This window comes from Adelges cooleyi, unplaced genomic scaffold, assembly GCF_023614345.1.
Source record: "Adelges cooleyi isolate 19-005CV unplaced genomic scaffold, UGA_ACOO_1.1 ACOO_flye_CR_arks_rails_tigmint_CR_PRNA_29, whole genome shotgun sequence".
In the NCBI taxonomy this organism is placed as follows: Eukaryota; Metazoa; Arthropoda; class Insecta; order Hemiptera; family Adelgidae; genus Adelges; species Adelges cooleyi.
This window is the reverse complement of record NW_026095959.1, coordinates 347396-364730: the sequence shown is the minus strand read 5'-3', so window position 1 is coordinate 364730 and position 17335 is coordinate 347396. Positions and strand designations below refer to the sequence as shown.

General features: G+C 30.7%; 4 protein-coding genes across 4 annotated transcripts; 2 read left to right on the top strand and 2 right to left on the bottom strand.

Moving 5' to 3' along the window:
• Positions 1-3957: 3957 nt before the first annotated feature.
• LOC126837792 (uncharacterized) lies at positions 3958-5278 on the bottom strand. Its single transcript, XM_050571743.1, has 4 exons — positions 4950-5278; positions 4586-4867; positions 4372-4521; positions 3958-4304 (listed from the first exon to the last, which is right to left on the bottom strand). The coding sequence occupies exons 1-4, from the start codon at positions 5212-5214 to the stop codon at positions 3958-3960; spliced, it is 1044 nt and encodes a 347-aa protein (XP_050427700.1). The 5' UTR covers positions 5215-5278.
• A 186-nt stretch (positions 5279-5464) lies between these two features.
• LOC126837791 (uncharacterized) lies at positions 5465-6272 on the bottom strand. Its single transcript, XM_050571742.1, has 4 exons — positions 6079-6272; positions 5900-5998; positions 5648-5841; positions 5465-5589 (listed from the first exon to the last, which is right to left on the bottom strand). Exons 1-4 carry the CDS (start codon positions 6270-6272, stop codon positions 5465-5467), a joined length of 612 nt encoding a protein of 203 aa, XP_050427699.1.
• A 2864-nt stretch (positions 6273-9136) lies between these two features.
• On the top strand, positions 9137-12941 carry LOC126837790 (uncharacterized). Its single transcript, XM_050571740.1, has 6 exons — positions 9137-9184; positions 10012-10159; positions 10247-10330; positions 10393-10545; positions 11346-12830; positions 12901-12941. Exons 1-6 carry the CDS (start codon positions 9137-9139, stop codon positions 12939-12941), a joined length of 1959 nt encoding a protein of 652 aa, XP_050427697.1.
• A 337-nt stretch (positions 12942-13278) lies between these two features.
• LOC126837789 (uncharacterized) lies at positions 13279-15448 on the top strand. Its single transcript, XM_050571739.1, has 8 exons — positions 13279-13330; positions 13407-13505; positions 13564-13757; positions 13817-13937; positions 14005-14456; positions 14539-14820; positions 14885-15034; positions 15102-15448. The coding sequence occupies exons 3-8, from the start codon at positions 13673-13675 to the stop codon at positions 15446-15448; spliced, it is 1437 nt and encodes a 478-aa protein (XP_050427696.1). The 5' UTR covers positions 13279-13330; positions 13407-13505; positions 13564-13672.
• Positions 15449-17335: the final 1887 nt, after the last annotated feature.

Here is a 17335-nt window from a genome sequence, read left to right as displayed (position 1 = left end):
TAGGTAGACATTTCCTAATGGCGACGACCAATGCTGGTCGTTTAGGAAACGACTCGTTACAAGAACGCAAAGAGAAAGTCATTTCTGAACTCACGAATCTCATTCAACTCCTCGTAAACGTCATTAGAGAACGCACCGACGACACCATTCATTTCATAATCTGTTGTATTGAAACATGCACAATCGATAGTGATGGAGTACCGAGAAATGCAGGTGTCGAGGAGATTGAGAACAAAATAACATATCTCTTGTCGGAATCAAAAATTACAGCACACGATTTATCTAAGTTTTCTGTAGAAAACTACAACCGGAGAGCAGTAGACTCTGATGAGTTTCACGCATCAATAGTGGAACAATTTAATTCGTTTGTCAAAAACGCTGTACAAGTGTTGTCAGAAGTTAACTTTACCATCGTCAACTCGTTTATTGCATACACATTTTCCGAAGAGTACCGACACGTCGCCGCAATAGAAAATGAAAAAAATATCTAAATAATTGTGATTAAAAGTTCTTATATCATACTGTTGTTATGTTATTCAAATGACTTTCTGATAAAATATCTTTCATTTGACACGTCAACAATTGAGGTTAACATTGCTAACCTTATGAACTTCTTTGCTGAAAAAAAAATTGTACCAATATTATTATTGATATTATTAATACTCTTCTATAAAATGGACTAAAGATTAAGATGCTTTGTGATGTGCAGCTATGAATATATTTAGAACGTATTATGTATATTATATATAGGAGAACAGGAGAGCGACCAAGTCCACGTCATCGGTCAAGACGCTCATCTTACTTAAATTTTCAGTATACACATAATTGTACCTGATAAAAAAAATCATGGTGGTTATTCGGACCGTAATACTATAACATATTTATTATTCACTTTTTTTCCGGGGAGGGGAGAAAATAACACTACATTTTTTTTTTGAGGGAAAAATAGTCATACAGTATTCATATTAATTTAGGCATCAACTTTTAACACAAATTATTAATATTAATTTGAAACTTTACCCATGAATTTACAATCAAAAATTTTATCTTAAACTTGGAAAATTTATTTTTGGATGATAATATAATAATTAAGTTAATTTACATTGAGTAGGTATCTTGACCAATTGCGTTTGAGGCGTCTGTTTGGATTGTCCGGAAGTGTTTTTCAGTACAGCTGGGTGACAAGTCGGTTTGAATGGCATTGCATTTTGGAGTGTAGTCTTAGGTAGAATGTAGATGCAGTCTTTTTGACTGTTGTGACTTTGAGGTCTTCGTGAAGGGAGTTGGTTGTGACGTACCGCGGGGCTTTGGTGGCCAAGCGGAGACATATGTACTGGAACGCCTGAATTGTCCTGATGTTTGAGGGTTTTGCGGCACCACAAAGAGCAATACCGAAAGACCACGTTGGTAGAAGGAGGGTTTTGTTTGAAGGTAAACGGTTAGAAATATTCAGATTGGACTGAATGAGCGGTCTTATTAGATGTAGGCGAGTGCTGAACTGTTTCACTTCAGCTTTTTAAGATGGGGTCCCCAGGTATGTCTCCTGTCGAATAACAAGCCCAAGTATTATTTTCATATATATATATATATATATGTTTCCGTTATTACTATGTTACTACTTTGTACATGTTATATACCACTTCATTACTTATGTAATATTAATAATGTTATTAACTCTAACGAAAAACGAATTTTACAAATTGTTCAGAAATATATTGTAAAAATAGTATTAAAATTTGAACGATTTTATTACGAAAATGAATATTACATTTTTATTACAAGTTGAAATTGTTTTCTGAAATTAATTTGGACACCATAAAGCATAGATCCATTTGTGCATACACATGGTCGTATCTCAGGCAATTTTAAGGAAGCTTAGGATAGTCATAGAGTGGAGCATCTAAAACAAAAACATATTAGTGTTATGTTATATAAATAATATTTATTGAAAACAATGATGTAATATACTCGTTTATTTTTTGTATAGAAACTAATAAATCACTTTATATAAAAGGGATATCACAATAATACCCACATATCGGAAATAAAATATTTATTTTAAATTAATACATTATTTTTTCTTCAAAAAATGTAACCGGATTTAAGAAAACCATAGATGAAATAATATTGTTGTAAAAAAAAAACATTTTTCTATATTAAATTATTTGCACGGAAAAGAAATTTAAAACCACTTCTTTCAATATGTTTTTTTTTAATGATACAACTAACTGAAAGGTTACACTTTTACACCGAAAAAAATAGTCTAACCCCCTTACCGGATACTGAGTACAGGTAGAGTAAATGTAAAGGATGTCGTATTAAAAATGTAATTAAAAAAGTAAGGTAATGAAAATAAAATAAAAATCCTGTTTTTTTATAATATTGTTTATGGTGTAAGTAATTCAACTAGGTCCGTCCACAGATGACGCTTAATTTGTATGTGTATATTAAACATTTTATAATAGATTAACTATTTCTCGACTTACCTTTGCTTGCTTCTGCGTTGCTACTACCAAATGCAAGAATACAAATTGCAATGTATATCACGCATAATGTGATATTAATGAATTTTATTTTCTTGTTTTTCTAAAAAAAAAAAAATAGATTTTCAGTTTGATAAATTGCGTACCATAATCAGTAAATGCAGTTTTCCTGAAGTGATTTATTAATTAATGACTTCTGCTATTTTGGATATGGAATGTATTATGTCACCAGACTCTAATTATTTAATAAAAGAATTATCTGTAATTGCAATTGACACATGGAATACACAACATTGGATATTTAAGTACAACTTTACACAAACATCAAACAAAAACACTCGAAACGTTAACAAGTGGCTAGCTAGAAACCATCACTCAATGACACCTCAATATGGAGACGTTGAAGCAGAAGATATATCGAGAATTTTAAATTCTTTAACATTTACAATCATCTATGTCAAAGGGCTACAGAAAAAAGACATTTTACATCAGTTTATACCACATATCCAAATAATTAACCTTGAAGACATCGGATGCCCTCGCTTATCGGAACTAACCACTGAAGAATCATATCCATCATGTTTATTTCATATGAATTTAAACCCTAAACACTGTACTTTTTATAAAATGTTTGCATTACGAAATTGGTTTGTAAACATCTCATAACCTTGTATATTATAATGTATTTTAATTTAACTTTATTTTTAATAAAAAACAATTTATTTATTATAATTTAGTAGTCTATTTTTTTTTTATTTACATTACGAATATAACATACATGTAAAGATATTATTTATATATATATATATTTATTATCATAAATTTGAACATTGTTATTGTTATAAAGTGGAAAAAAAAGGGGAGGGAATATTAATAAATTTTATTTACATATTCTCACTACAACAATCAGAAGTGGGAGAGGTCATCTGCACAAATCCGAAGTGTATAGAGAATATATATAACAGAACAAAAAATAAAATGGTAAAAAAAAAAGTGTATATGTACATATATAATAACACTTTATTTACAATAAAAAGGTTGAGGTTAGCTACAATATAATTCATTTTAATATTAAATCTATATTATTGACATTACAAGTATAACATACATGTACAGATATTATTTAATTATACATATATTATATACACGTATTCACAAATTTATTCAATGTTATTGTTATAAAGTGGAAAAAAGGGGGGGGGAATATTAATAAATTTTATTTACATATTCTCACTACAACAATCAGAAGTGGGACAGGTTGTCTGCACAAAACTGAAGTGTATAGAGAATATATATAACAAAACAAAAAATAAATAAAAGGGTGAAAAAAAAATAACAATACCTATAAACTTAATAATAAATTGGAAATTATAGTTCTTCTTCTTCTTCTTCTTCTTCTTCAGCCATCTCCCTATGTTTAAATAAATTGCTTATATTAGTAAATTTTGTTTTAACAATCTAATGATTTTATAACTTACATTAGTTTATAATGTCCATAAGGTAAAGTATGTATACGGTCAGGTAATACAACTCTCTTGTCGTCTTGTCGATTTAACGCTAGCTTGAGGGTTGAAATGGTTTTAATATTATATTTATAAGAACGGAATGAATTCATCGTACGGTATGGATTGAATGCAGCTGGATCTTTTCCATTGATACCTTGGAATAAACAATCCATATGATCCTCAAATGTCATATGGTTCTTTATTACATGGTAAGCAACGCCCTTAGCTTTAATATGTTCATGTCCAACCTGTATGTAACCATACGATTTTGGTTTTAGAGCCACTTGTTCTGAGATTATTTCACCTCCAGTCTCATCTAAAACATATTAGAATTATTATCTATATACAATAAAAAAAAGAAACTATTATATTGTATAACTAACCTGTGAAAGTTCCGGGAACTTTTTTTCTCTCGGTTCTATAACACGGATGAGATGGCGGGAAATTAGATGTATCCAATTTTTCCAGAAAACCCGGTTTGGTTAGCATGTCATGGTAAAAGTCATCTGTCTTAATTAAATACATTAGAGAATCTGAAAATATTAATAATAAATATATATAATAGTTTTCCAATAAAAAAAATAATAATAGTATTACCTGTATCCATGTATAACAGTTCTATGTCACATCCATAGTATTTTTTCATTACATTGTAATGAAAATTATACATTAAAGTCTTGGAGATTTCCAAGACAGTAAATCCTACATAAATAGGCTTATCAAAAGTTAAAACTGCCTTGTGGAGGTGTACCGCATACAAGTTTTCATTGTATTGCGTTACACCCTTAAATGTAGGCTTGTTTATCAGTTTTTGAAAAGCTGCAGGACTGCAGACAAGAGACATCTTCATGCGATTGCGCACATTCTCCATGGTTTTACCTATTAAAATAATTAAGATGATATTATTTTTTAAAAAAATTATTTTTTTTATATATAATTATATATATATATACACATTTACCAAAAACTGCGTTGTTCATGAGCTTAAAGAAGTCCTTTTGGAAATCGTCGGTTGCTTTTTTCCTCATTTCCGTATTGAGTGAAATATAGCTAGCTAACCAAGGGCTTTGGTCAAATTGAAGTACCCTATGCACCTTTTTTAAAACAAGACCCTCCTTCAGAGCCTGCTTTAAAATTGAGTGGTGCACAATATACTTTTTTTTATCGTTTAACGTCAAGATTAATTTTTTTATCTTTGAACCAGGAGGGGTAATCTTCTCACACATAAACGGCAGATCTGAATGTTGATCATGAAGGGATTTCGGGTATTCGACATCAACCTCTAAAATCAACCCGTTTTCCGCATTGTCATCTATTCTGTCTAAACGGGTTTGAACAGATTGTACAGAAAGATTTCCTTCGTACCATTTGAAGTTACCAGTTGGTATCGTTTGCGACATTGCCCAACCATATCTGAAATAATTATATGAAAATTAAAAAAATAAACTATAAATACAGTTTTCACATTATTATTACTCACAGATTTGTTGCATCAAGATATGTTATCCATCTGTTTGGTTCTTCGGGATTGTATACGGGGGCCTTGCTGTGGTTAGCTTTAGAGTATCTCTTTGAAGCTTGACAGATTCCTCCTCTTACACCTAAATTAGATAACGAATGTTAGAGATGTAATATCAATGAAACTATAATTGTTATTACCTTGCTCGAACATAAGTAACATGTCATAGTCTGATATCAATTCCAACTTGGCTTCAGTGTATTTCAAACAAACATCGAAACTCATACCAGGGATAGTATAATAATGACAGCAATCGATTTCATATGTTTTTAAACAGAGCTCCCTAAAAGCTTCAAAAACATCACATACAATATGTACATCCAATTCATTATACCTGAAAAATATAAATAATTATCAGACTAAGATAGAATACTATTAAATATATCACATACCATAAGCTGTATTCGCCTAAAGTTTTGAATTTAAAACGTTTCCATACATTTTGAGCGTGTTTATAATCATCTTGGGAAATATTTTTCTCAGTCAGTGAACTAAAAAAAATTGTTTTTAATTTATTTTATTATTATTATTATTTTTTTTTTTTTTATGTAATATAATTATTATAATTCACCTGTAAAACTGTTCTATAGGCGGTAGACACTGTTCTTCCAATTTTTCCCATGAGTCCGTATAATCGTAACAGTAAACACCTTTACGAGTAACCATATCCAAATCATCTTCACCATATGCATTTATCACAGAACGGAACTTTGTCTTATCGGATCGAGCAAGGTTATCGGCTAATTTTTCCAAACTACTAGCCATAAAACGATAACTATCCAGAAAACGTATGGAAAACTTATTCGAAATATATTTTGAAAAAGATATAAATTTTTCTTCACTATTTGGAATAACGTTTATTGTATGCGGATCGTGCCCTAATTCGTTTATTATTAAATGGCTATCATAACTAGAGGTTTCTTCAACGAACACTCGAAATCTGCGTAAATGACAAAATCGAGTTTTTGGGTGTTACCCCAGTTCTCAAACTGCATGTACGTATTTGGCGGTGGTAGAATTGGAGTTACTGACTCGTTCTTGACGCATATTCGTTTATGATTTTCAAGTCTAGCTTCTTTATCAATTTTACCCGGTTCATCGATGTACACCTTAAAACAGCGTCTGCAGATGGCTTTTTCCTTGGTGTTTTTAGACAATTGACATCCAACCAATCTTGCAAGATTCTTGATATAACAGTAGTGGTATACTCCCTCTCCGTTGCTGAAATATAATAAATCGTAATGATCGGGTTGTTCACGGTCACACACCTTGTACGGGATAATAATGAACTCATCTTTTTCTGCATTTTGAGACGTCTGGCCGTTGTTATTTTTAGATTTATTTTTATATGTTAAACTCCCCTTCTTGAAGCCGTACACGTTTATCGATACCCCTGGATTATTTTTTTCAAAATGTTTCACCTCAGATAATGGCACGGGGAATGTAATTCCCGAGAAATTGTGTCTGCTTGGTACATTCTGATAATGTGTGATACGGCTGGGGTTTGGTGCAGTAACGTCCTTGGCCATAATGCTGTATTTGAAGCACATATTGTCATTATTTTGTACGTTTATTGTTGCTTTACGATTTTCAATTGTCTCCGGAAGCGGTATAAAAGCTGAACCTCCAAGGGGTGTATATTTAAATACATCAAGTAGTAAGTAGAAGGGGAATGTATGTACTGGAACAATGGGAGGATTGAGGATTGAGGATTGGTGATAAGCCGGAGGATTAGCCGGAGGATTACGCAGGTGGCGATCGGATAATTCACAGCTGTCCTGTACCCCGTCTTGTAGGTGTCTCGGCCGCCGCCCGGAGAATGGCCGCCGCGGGGATGAATGGATGACGGTGTAACAATGAACTCCGCCTCGTTGACCCTAACCTAACCTAACCTAACCCAATCGGAAAATTTTAATGTATTATATTTAAAGAAAAAAATCTTCATTATTTTTATCAATTTTTATATTATTATTTTTAACAGCTAATTTTTTGATTTTCAATCTAACCTAGCCTAACCTGTTTTAAGCTGTTATAATTTTTAACGGTCATTTCTTAATAATATTATTTATGGATAATACATATAAAATATTATATTACTTTTAAATTTTGTTTTAAAAAACCGTTTAACTGATGTCATAGAATACGATATTTTATTTAATACAAACCTTAAAAGTAAAAATGGCAAGTTTCCATTTAGTACAATATTTTATCCTTATAACGCATAGAAATCATGCATACACACCTTAAGCTCACAGACAGGTGAAATCATGTAATTATTATGGTCAGATTTTTTTTACAATTCTTACTAACCATAGTGTTATAGAAACGATTAATCCAGACCACATTTTTTTTTAAATAATAAGGATAGATATTTAGTTCATAGATGAGTCATGATAATTTAGTTTAAATAAATTTAATAAATTCAATTAAATTAAATACATAGTTAACTAAAAAAAATGAGGATTTATTGTTTTTTTTTAAAAAAAAGTTTCTTTTAGATAAAATATTTAAGTTACAATCATACCTCTTAAAATCTAATATTAATAAAAAAAATTACAATAATTAACTCCGGTTTCTTAAATCTAAGGTTAGTAAAAAAAAATTACAAGTTAATATATTCAATAGGTATATCAACGTAATTTACAAACTTGTCTAATGTAAGCAGGCTCCAATTCCTGGCGATTGATTTATCGACTGTGAGCCATCGGTACAGTGGACGTCTGCATTGCTTACAATGCATTAATCGCATAAATGCGAAAAATCCATTAATGTCGTTGATGGCAAATGATCTAACCCCAAATTCAGGTTGTCGTTCTATGCCCTCAAAAGTGCTCCAACACGGGTGTTCATTGCATATATAATCGCGACTGTTGAAACGTTTACAACAATACGCGACATTCCATTCGGTAAACGCACTTGAATATCGTCGTATATGATCTACCCCGTATTTTAGAGGATATTGAGATATACGTTCAAAAACAAAACGTGAGGTAAACATATCGTTTCTTATATAAATTTCTGAGAGATTTGACATAGTTAATTTGATAATATTTTAAGTTAAACAAAATACACGGGTTGCTCACGGAAATGGTTAACACTAAATGTTGATTTACGTAACTAAATATTTTCCAGGATATATAGATTCAAAAAAATATTGTGTATGTACCCGAGAAGTTTTCTTTATAAATGTAGATAGTAAATTTACCGTTAGGTTAGGTTATACATGATGTAAAACTGAAGAATTTGGATTGGTCACGCAAAGATCATCCTCCCACATATAGCGACGTGTAAGGTTATTTTAAAATAATGTATACTATGTAAAAAATATATACATAAAATTCGTTTCGGTCAAGTCGGGGTGTGTAATATATCATTAGAAAAGGTCAACCCTGTTATTTTCTTTATAAATAAAAATCGTAAATTTACCGTGTAACCATGTTATCGAAGAATTTAGGTTGTTTGCTTAAAAAAAATCCTCCCCATGTGGCGATGCATATGGTCATTTTAAAATAGTATTTACGTGTAAAAATATATACATAAATTTCGTTTCGGTCAACGAAAGGTCTTTCCATAGAATCTTATAACGCACTAAAAAAATCAGGTTCAGACCAGTTGCTATTGTTTGGTAGATGCTGGCTTGTTTACGTAAAGAACACCCGCCCCCCATGTGGCGATGTGTAAGGCCATTTTAAAATAATGTATACTATGTGAAAAATATATACATAAAATTCGTTTCGGTCAAGTCGGGGTGTGTAATATATCGTCAGAAAAGACCAACCCCGTTATTTTCTTTATAAATAAAAATCGTAAATTTACCGTGTAACCATGTTATCGAAGAATTTAGGTTGTTTGCTTAAAAAAAATCCTCCCCATGTGGCGATGCGTATGGTCATTTTAAAATAGTATTTACGTGTAAAAATATATACATAAATTTCGTTTCGGTCAACGAAAGGTCTTTCCATAGAATCCTATAACGCACTCAAAAAAAAATCAAGTTCAGACCAGTTGCTAATGTTTGGTAGATGCAATATGAAACGAAATATCATCCCTTCCAACGAGTTGGGAGGGATGAATATTTTGCTTGTTGGAGGGAGGTTATGATTAAATCTTAGACCATGCTAGTGAACCAATATTTCTAATAACGTCAGATTTGGTTCTACAGCGAAAACGTTAACAAGTGCATCTAAGTTTTCACTCCGTTAAAATATTACATTTATTTTTCAGTGTTTAATTTTAATATTATCGGTTTTGTGTTTTTTTTAAAAACAAATTATCATATTAATATTATTATTATTGCTAATTTTTAAATATATTTTCGCTTTCGCATAAATTTAACATACTAACGCATACAATATATTAACGCTTATATAAGATATTGCTTACTAACTTTATAACGCAATTCAATTTTTTTACGCATTTAACATAATAAATTATCATTATTAATCAATTATTATTATATTATTAATATTATATTGATCATATTAAATTTTTAATCATGTATCAGTGTAATATTTGTAAAAAGGTGTACTCTTTAAAGCATAATTTAAACCGTCATCTTAAAACTCATGATGGTGTTCGATTTTACTGCGGTGAATGTGAATTTGATTGTGAAAGTAAATTCAATCTTACTCGACACTGCAAAAGGAAGCACGGTATGTAAATTACTTAAAATAAGATACATTTTTTTTAATTTAAAAAAATTTAGTGATTTAATTAAATAAATATATATATTCACACAGCCGGAGCTGGTCAGGATGGAAGACACGAGCGTATACAGCAACGTACTAGCGTTATACAACACACATCCAACAACCAGACATTAGGTTAGTATAAACATTTTTTTTTGTAAAATAGTAAATATTATTAAATACCCTTTTTTTTTTAGAACAAAGGGGCACATCACATGAAAGCTTCTTCGATAGTGAAGGTGATGAATTATGTAATCAAGCATATGATAATATTCCATCAACATCGGCAAATTTACCGGACTACATACAAACCCCCGAACATACGCAATCAAACTCGGCAAGTGGATCAGGTTAGTCAATAATATAGTTTTTTACAAGTGAAACGATAGGATATGGCTAGATTAAAATTTAGTTAATAGTATATTAGAAATATATCTAATCGTATAAATAGATATTATTACAACTTGGTTAAATTATTAGTAAAACCAATTTTTTAATTTAACTCTGGAATTAATTTTTAAACGATTAACTAAAAAAATTGCCTATCTTCAACGCCTGTTTTTATTAGTTTTATTATAGTTTTACAAGTGAAACGATAGTCTAGGGTTAGATTAAAAATTTAGATAATAATATCTAATCGATTGAATAGTTAGTATTACAACTTGGATAAATTTATTATTAAAAACATTATTTTTATCATGATTAACCATTAAATGTATAAATATTTTTTTAAATTTATTATCAAAAGCATTATTTTTAACGCGATTAACGATTAAATGTATAAATATTTTTTATTTTTTTTTAAGATAAACTAATTTATATAAAAATCGGTCACCGTCTACAACCGTTTTTTTAATTTTTTTAAATTTAACTTCGATACTATTTAACTAAATGTATAAATATTTTTCGTGTTAATAAAATATAATCCTGCGAAGAAAATTACAATTTTTAAACGTTATAATAATTATCTAAAAATCTTTTACACTCTACGGCCGATTTAATTTAACTGAAATTATTTTTAATCGATAAAATATTTACATAAAAATTGCCTATCGTCAACGCCCGATATTTTTTTTAGTTTTTATTTAATTTGATTAGAAAATTATAGTAAACGTATTATATTAAGTAGGGAATATTATTTTATTATTAGGTGTAGGTAAACGACAAAGAGACAACGTCAACCAATCTAACACCCGATTGAAACGTCATCGACTAGCAGTTACTCAAGCAGATGGATTTGTATTAACTAGCAGTGGGTTCAACGGGCTTTGTAAAACTTTCTACAAAAGAAATTTTAATCAGTTAGCTGATTATGACTCTTTCCTGTCTGAAACCAAACCGCAACTATTCGAATTATTAAGAACACTTGTAGCCGAAAATGCGGTGAAGTATACATTAAAACTGGAATCGACGTATAAAATCCCTTCTACAGATGTTTTGGAAAATAGAGCATTCAAGTCATCAGCAAGAACTCTATTCCAGGACACGAACATTGAATCGGCAATAGACGAGGACTTTGCTAAGATAATTTCTGAAGAGGCTGAGATGGAGGGGAAAGGATCCGGGTTTTCTTTAGAGAAAATTGATGGTATACTACTTGATGTATTTAAATATACACCCCTTGGAGGTTCAGCTTTTATACCGCTTCCGGAGACAATTGAAAATCGTAAAGCAACAATAAACGTACAAAATAATGACAATATGTGCTTCAAATACAGCATTATGGCCAAGGACGTTACTGCGCCAAACCCCAGCCGTATCACACATTATCAGAATGTGCCAAGCAGACACAATTTCTCGGGACTTACTTTCCCCGTGCCATTATCTGAGGTGAAACATTTTGAAAAAAATAATCCAGGGGTATCGATAAACGTGTACGGCTTCAAGAAGGGGAGTTTAACATATAAAAATAAATCTAAGAATAACAACGGCCAGACGTCTCAAAATGCAGAAAAGGATGAATTCATTATTATCCCATACAAGGTGTGTGACCGTGAACAAACCGATCATTACGATTTATTATATTTCAACAACGGAGGGGGAGTATACCACTACTGTTATATCAAGAATCTTGCAAGATTGGTTGGATGTCAACTGTCTAAAAACACCAAGGAAAAAGCCATCTGCAGACGCTGTTTTAAGGTGTACATCGATGAACCGGGTAAAATTGATAAAGAAGCTAGACTTGAAGATCATAAACGAATATGCGTCAAGAACGAGTCAGTAACTCCAATTCTACCACCGCCAAATACGTACATGCAGTTTGAGAACTGGGGTAACACCCAAAAACTCGATTTTGTCATTTACGCTGATTTCGAGTGTTTATTGAAGAAACCTGTAGGGGACAACCATTTTGGGAAAACAACTGTCACTCAAGAGCATGTTCCCATGAGTTATTGTTATTTAGTTAAAGCTAGCGAGGATGTACCGACAGAGCTAATGGATCAATTCGACATACCGCAATCCCCGGTTGTATACAGAGGTAATGCAAATTCTGAGGCTAACGATGTACCGAAGCATTTTATACAGAGCATTACTGATGTGGCACGTAAAATTGAACAGCTTTTAAAAATCAACACTCCTATATGTATGACATCACAGAATGAAAGTAACCATAAGTCTATCGTGAACGGGGGTAAATGTCCTCTTTGTAAATGTAAATTTTCATTAACAAATAATCCGGTACGTGATCACCATCATTTAAGCGGTAGATATAGACAGACTGTCTGTAATAGGTGTAACTTAAAGATGCAAACCGCGAAATTCGTAAGTTGCATCATGCACAATCTCTCTAGTTATGATAGCCATATAATAATAAATGAATTAGGGCACGATCCGCATACAATAAACGTAATTCCAAATAGTGAAGAAAAAATTTATTTCTTTTTCAAAATATATTTCGAATAGGTTTTCTATACGTTTTCTGGATAGTTATCGTTTTATGGCTAGTAGTTTAGAAAAATTAGCCAATAACCTTGCTCGATCCGATAAGACAAAGTTCCGTTCTGTGATAAGTGCATATGGTGAAGATGATTTGGATATGGTTACTCGTAAAGGTGTTTACTGTTACCATTATACGGACTCATGGGAAAAATTGGAAGAACAGTGTCTACCGCCTATAGAACAGTTTTACAGGTGAATTATAATAATTATATTACATAAAAAAAAAAAAATAATAATAAAATAAAATAAAATCATTTTTTTTTTTTAGTTCACTGACTGAGAAAAATATTTCCCAAGATGATTATAAACACGCTCAAAATGTATGGAATCGTTTTAAATTCAAAACTTTAGGCGAATACAGCTTATGGTATGTGATATATTTAATAGTATTCTATCTTAGTCTGATAATTATTTATATTTTTCAGGTATAACGAATTGGATGTACATATTTTATGTGATGTTTTTGAAGCTTTTAGGGAGCTCTGTTTAAAAACATATGAAATCGATTGCTGTCATTATTATACTATCCCTGGTATGAGTTTCGATGTGTGTTTGAAACACACTGAAGCCAAGTTGGAATTGATATCAGACTATGACATGTTACTTATGTTCGAGCAAGGTAATAACAATTATAAGTTTCATTGATATTACATCTCTAACATTCGTTATCTAATTTAGGTGTAAGAGGGGGAATCTGTCAAGCTTCAAAGAGATACTCTAAAGCTAACCACAGCAAGGCGCCCGTATACAATCCCGAAGAACCAAACAGATGGATAACATATCTTGATGCAACAAATCTGTGAGTAATAATAATGTAAAAACTGTATTTATAGTTTATTTTTTTATTTTTCATATAATTATTTCAGATATGGTTGGGCAATGTCGCAAACGATACCAACTGGTAACTTCAAATGGTACGAAGGAAATCTTTCTGTACAATCTATTCAAAACCGTTTAGACAGAATAGATGACAATTCGGAAAACGGGTTGATTTTAGAGGTTGATGTCGAATACCCGAAATCCCTTCATGATCAACATTCAGATCTGCCGTTTATGTGTGAGAAGATTACCCCTCCTGGTTCAAAGATAAAAAAATTAATCTTGACGTTAAACGATAAAAAAAAGTATATTGTGCACCACTCAATTTTAAAGCAGGCTCTGAAGGAGGGTCTTGTTTTAAAAAAGGTGCATAGGGTACTTCAATTTGACCAAAGCCCTTGGTTAGCTAGCTATATTTCACTCAATACGGAAATGAGGAAAAAAGCAACCGACGATTTCCAAAAGGACTTCTTTAAGCTCATGAACAACGCAGTTTTTGGTAAATGTGTATATATATATATAATTATATATAAAAAAAATAATTTTTTTAAAAAATAATATCATCTTAATTATTTTAATAGGTAAAACCATGGAGAATGTGCGCAATCGCATGAAGATGTCTCTTGTCTGCAGTCCTGCAGCTTTTCAAAAACTGATAAACAAGCCTACATTTAAGGGTGTAACGCAATACAATGAAAACTTGTATGCGGTACACCTCCACAAGGCAGTTTTAACTTTTGATAAGCCTATTTATGTAGGATTTACTGTCTTGGAAATCTCCAAGACTTTAATGTATAATTTTCATTACAATGTAATGAAAAAATACTATGGATGTGACATAGAACTGTTATACATGGATACAGGTAATACTATTATTATTTTTTTTATTGGAAAACTATTATATATATTTATTATTAATATTTTCAGATTCTCTAATGTATTTAATTAAGACAGATGACTTTTACCATGACATGCTAACCAAACCGGGTTTTCTGGAAAAATTGGATACATCTAATTTCCCGCCATCTCATCCGTGTTATAGAACCGAGAGAAAAAAAGTTCCCGGAACTTTCACAGGTTAGTTATACAATATAATAGTTTCTTTTTTTTATTGTATATAGATAATAATTCTAATATGTTTTAGATGAGACTGGAGGTGAAATAATCTCAGAACAAGTGGCTCTAAAACCAAAATCGTATGGTTACATACAGGTTGGACATGAACATATTAAAGCTAAGGGCGTTGCTTACCATGTAATAAAGAACCATATGACATTTGAGGATCATATGGATTGTTTATTCCAAGGTATCAATGGAAAAGATCCAGCTGCATTCAATCCATACCGTACGATGAATTCATTCCGTTCTTATAAATATAATATTAAAACCATTTCAACCCTCAAGCTAGCGTTAAATCGACAAGACGACAAGAGAGTTGTATTACCTGACCGTATACATACTTTACCTTATGGACATTATAAACTAATGTAAGTTATAAAATCATTAGATTGTTAAAAAAAAATGTTACTTATATAAACAATTTATTTAAACATAGGGAGATGGCTGAAGAAGAAGAAGAAGAAGATGAAGAAGAAGAAGAAGAAGAAGAAGAACTATAATTTCCAATTTATTATTAAGTTTATAGATATTGTTATTTTTTTTTTCACCCTTTTATTTATTTTTGTTTTGTTATATATATTCTCTATACACTTCAGTTTTGTGCAGACAACCTCTCCCACTTCTGATTGTTGTAGTGAGAATATGTAAATAAAATTTATTAATATTCCCCCCCCCCTTTTTTCCACTTTATAACAATAACATTGATTAAATTTGTGAATACATGCATATAATATATGTTTAATTAACTAATATCTGTACATGTATGTTATACTTGTAATGTCAATAATATAGATTTAATATTAAAATGAATTATATTGTAGCTAACCTCAACCTTTTTATTGTAAATAAAGTGTTATTATATATGTACATATACACTTTTTTTTTTTACCATTTTATTTTTTGTTTTGTTATATATATTTTCTATACACTTCAGTTTTGTGCAGACAACCTCTCCCACTTCTGATTGTTGTAGTGAGAATATGTAAATAAAATTTATTAATGTTCCCTCCCCTTTTTTTTCCACTTTATAACAATAACAATGTTCAAATTTATAATAATAAATATATATATATATAAATAATATCTTTACATGTACTATGTTATATTCGTAATGTAAATAAAAAAAATAGACTACTAAATTATAATAAATAAATTGTTTTTATTAAAAATAAAGTTAAACTAAAATACATTATAATATACAAGGTTATGAGATGTTTACAAACCAATTTCGTAATGCAAACATTTTATAAAAAGTACAGTGTTTAGGGTTTAAATTCATATGAAATAAACATGATGGATATGATTCTTCAGTGGTTAGTTCCGATAAGCGAGGGCATCCGATGTCTTCAAGGTTAATTATTTGGATATGTGGTATAAACTGATGTAAAATATCTTTTTTCTGTAGCCCTTTGACATAGATGATTGTAAATGTTAAAGAATTTAAAATTCTCGATATATCTTCTGCTTCAACGTCTCCATATTGAGGTGTCATTGAGTGATGGTTTCTAGCTAGCCACCTGTTAACGTTTCGAGTGTTTTTGTTTGAAGTTTGTGTAAAGTTGTACTTAAATATCCAATGTTGTGTATTCCATGTGTCAGTTGCAATTACAGATAATTCTTTTACTAAATAATTAGAGTCTGGTGACATAATGCATTCCATATCCAAAATAGCAGAAGTCATTATGAAAAAATAAATCAACTAATTTGCCGGCTTCTTAAATCCTGATTTATCTGCGAGAAACACTTCTAAAGAACTTATACGGCCTAATATATGTTCATCTAATTTTCGAACATCGTTTTGGTCTTGAATACTATTAAGAATTTCTACGATTGTTTTATCAGTTGTATACTTAAAAATTTCATTATCATCATTGAATTTTTCTATAGTAGTTTCTATAGATTTAATTTTTTCAAGGTTATCTGATGTTGTTTTCTGTATGTCATACAACTGTTTTGTAATACTTGAAATTTTATTATCGTTATTTTTTATAAGTTTGCTATTACCGTCAAGCGTTGAAATTATATTGTTTATAAATGTATCAGCAGTCTCTCCAAACACGTTCATAGTCAACGTATGACTGGCTATGGTTGCTTTATATCAGTCCTATTTATCCAACTATTTTCGGTCGATGGAAATCCTAACCATTTAACATACAATTTAGATCCTTTAGTTCGAACAACTTTTTCCACTAAGTAGTCATGTGGATAGTTGGTTTTAGACAATTCTTCGGTGTAGAAACAACCCGATATAGGATTATT

Excerpts from the sequence above, each read along its gene's own strand:
- LOC126837792 (XM_050571743.1), bottom strand. The coding sequence starts at position 5,214 with ATGTGTGAGAAGATTACCCCTCCTGGTTCAAAGATAAAAAAATTAATC. Across the intron at positions 4,522-4,585 it reads ACTGTTATACATGGATACAG|ATTCTCTAATGTATTTAATT; the intron begins GTAATACTATTA and ends TAATATTTTCAG. Across the intron at positions 4,305-4,371 it reads AGTTCCCGGAACTTTCACAG|ATGAGACTGGAGGTGAAATA; the intron begins GTTAGTTATACA and ends AATATGTTTTAG.
- LOC126837791 (XM_050571742.1), bottom strand. The coding sequence starts at position 6,272 with ATGGCTAGTAGTTTGGAAAAATTAGCCGATAACCTTGCTCGATCCGAT. Across the intron at positions 5,999-6,078 it reads CCTATAGAACAGTTTTACAG|TTCACTGACTGAGAAAAATA; the intron begins GTGAATTATAAT and ends AATTTTTTTTAG. Across the intron at positions 5,590-5,647 it reads GTTACTTATGTTCGAGCAAG|GTGTAAGAGGAGGAATCTGT; the intron begins GTAATAACAATT and ends TATCTAATTTAG.
- LOC126837790 (XM_050571740.1), top strand. The coding sequence starts at position 9,137 with ATGCTGGCTTGTTTACGTAAAGAACACCCGCCCCCCATGTGGCGATGT. Across the intron at positions 9,185-10,011 it reads CGCCCCCCATGTGGCGATGT|TGTAATATTTGTAAAAAGGT; the intron begins GTAAGGCCATTT and ends ATCATGTATCAG. Across the intron at positions 12,831-12,900 it reads TAAGTCTATCGTGAACGGGG|CGGTAGATATAGACAGACTG; the intron begins GTAAATGTCCTC and ends CCATCATTTAAG.
- LOC126837789 (XM_050571739.1), top strand. The coding sequence starts at position 13,673 with ATGAGTTTCGATGTGTGTTTGAAACACACTGAAGCCAAGTTGGAATTG. Across the intron at positions 13,938-14,004 it reads TATCTTGATGCAACAAATCT|ATATGGTTGGGCAATGTCGC; the intron begins GTGAGTAATAAT and ends TAATTATTTCAG. Across the intron at positions 14,821-14,884 it reads ACTGTTATACATGGATACAG|ATTCTCTAATGTATTTAATT; the intron begins GTAATACTATTA and ends TAATATTTTCAG.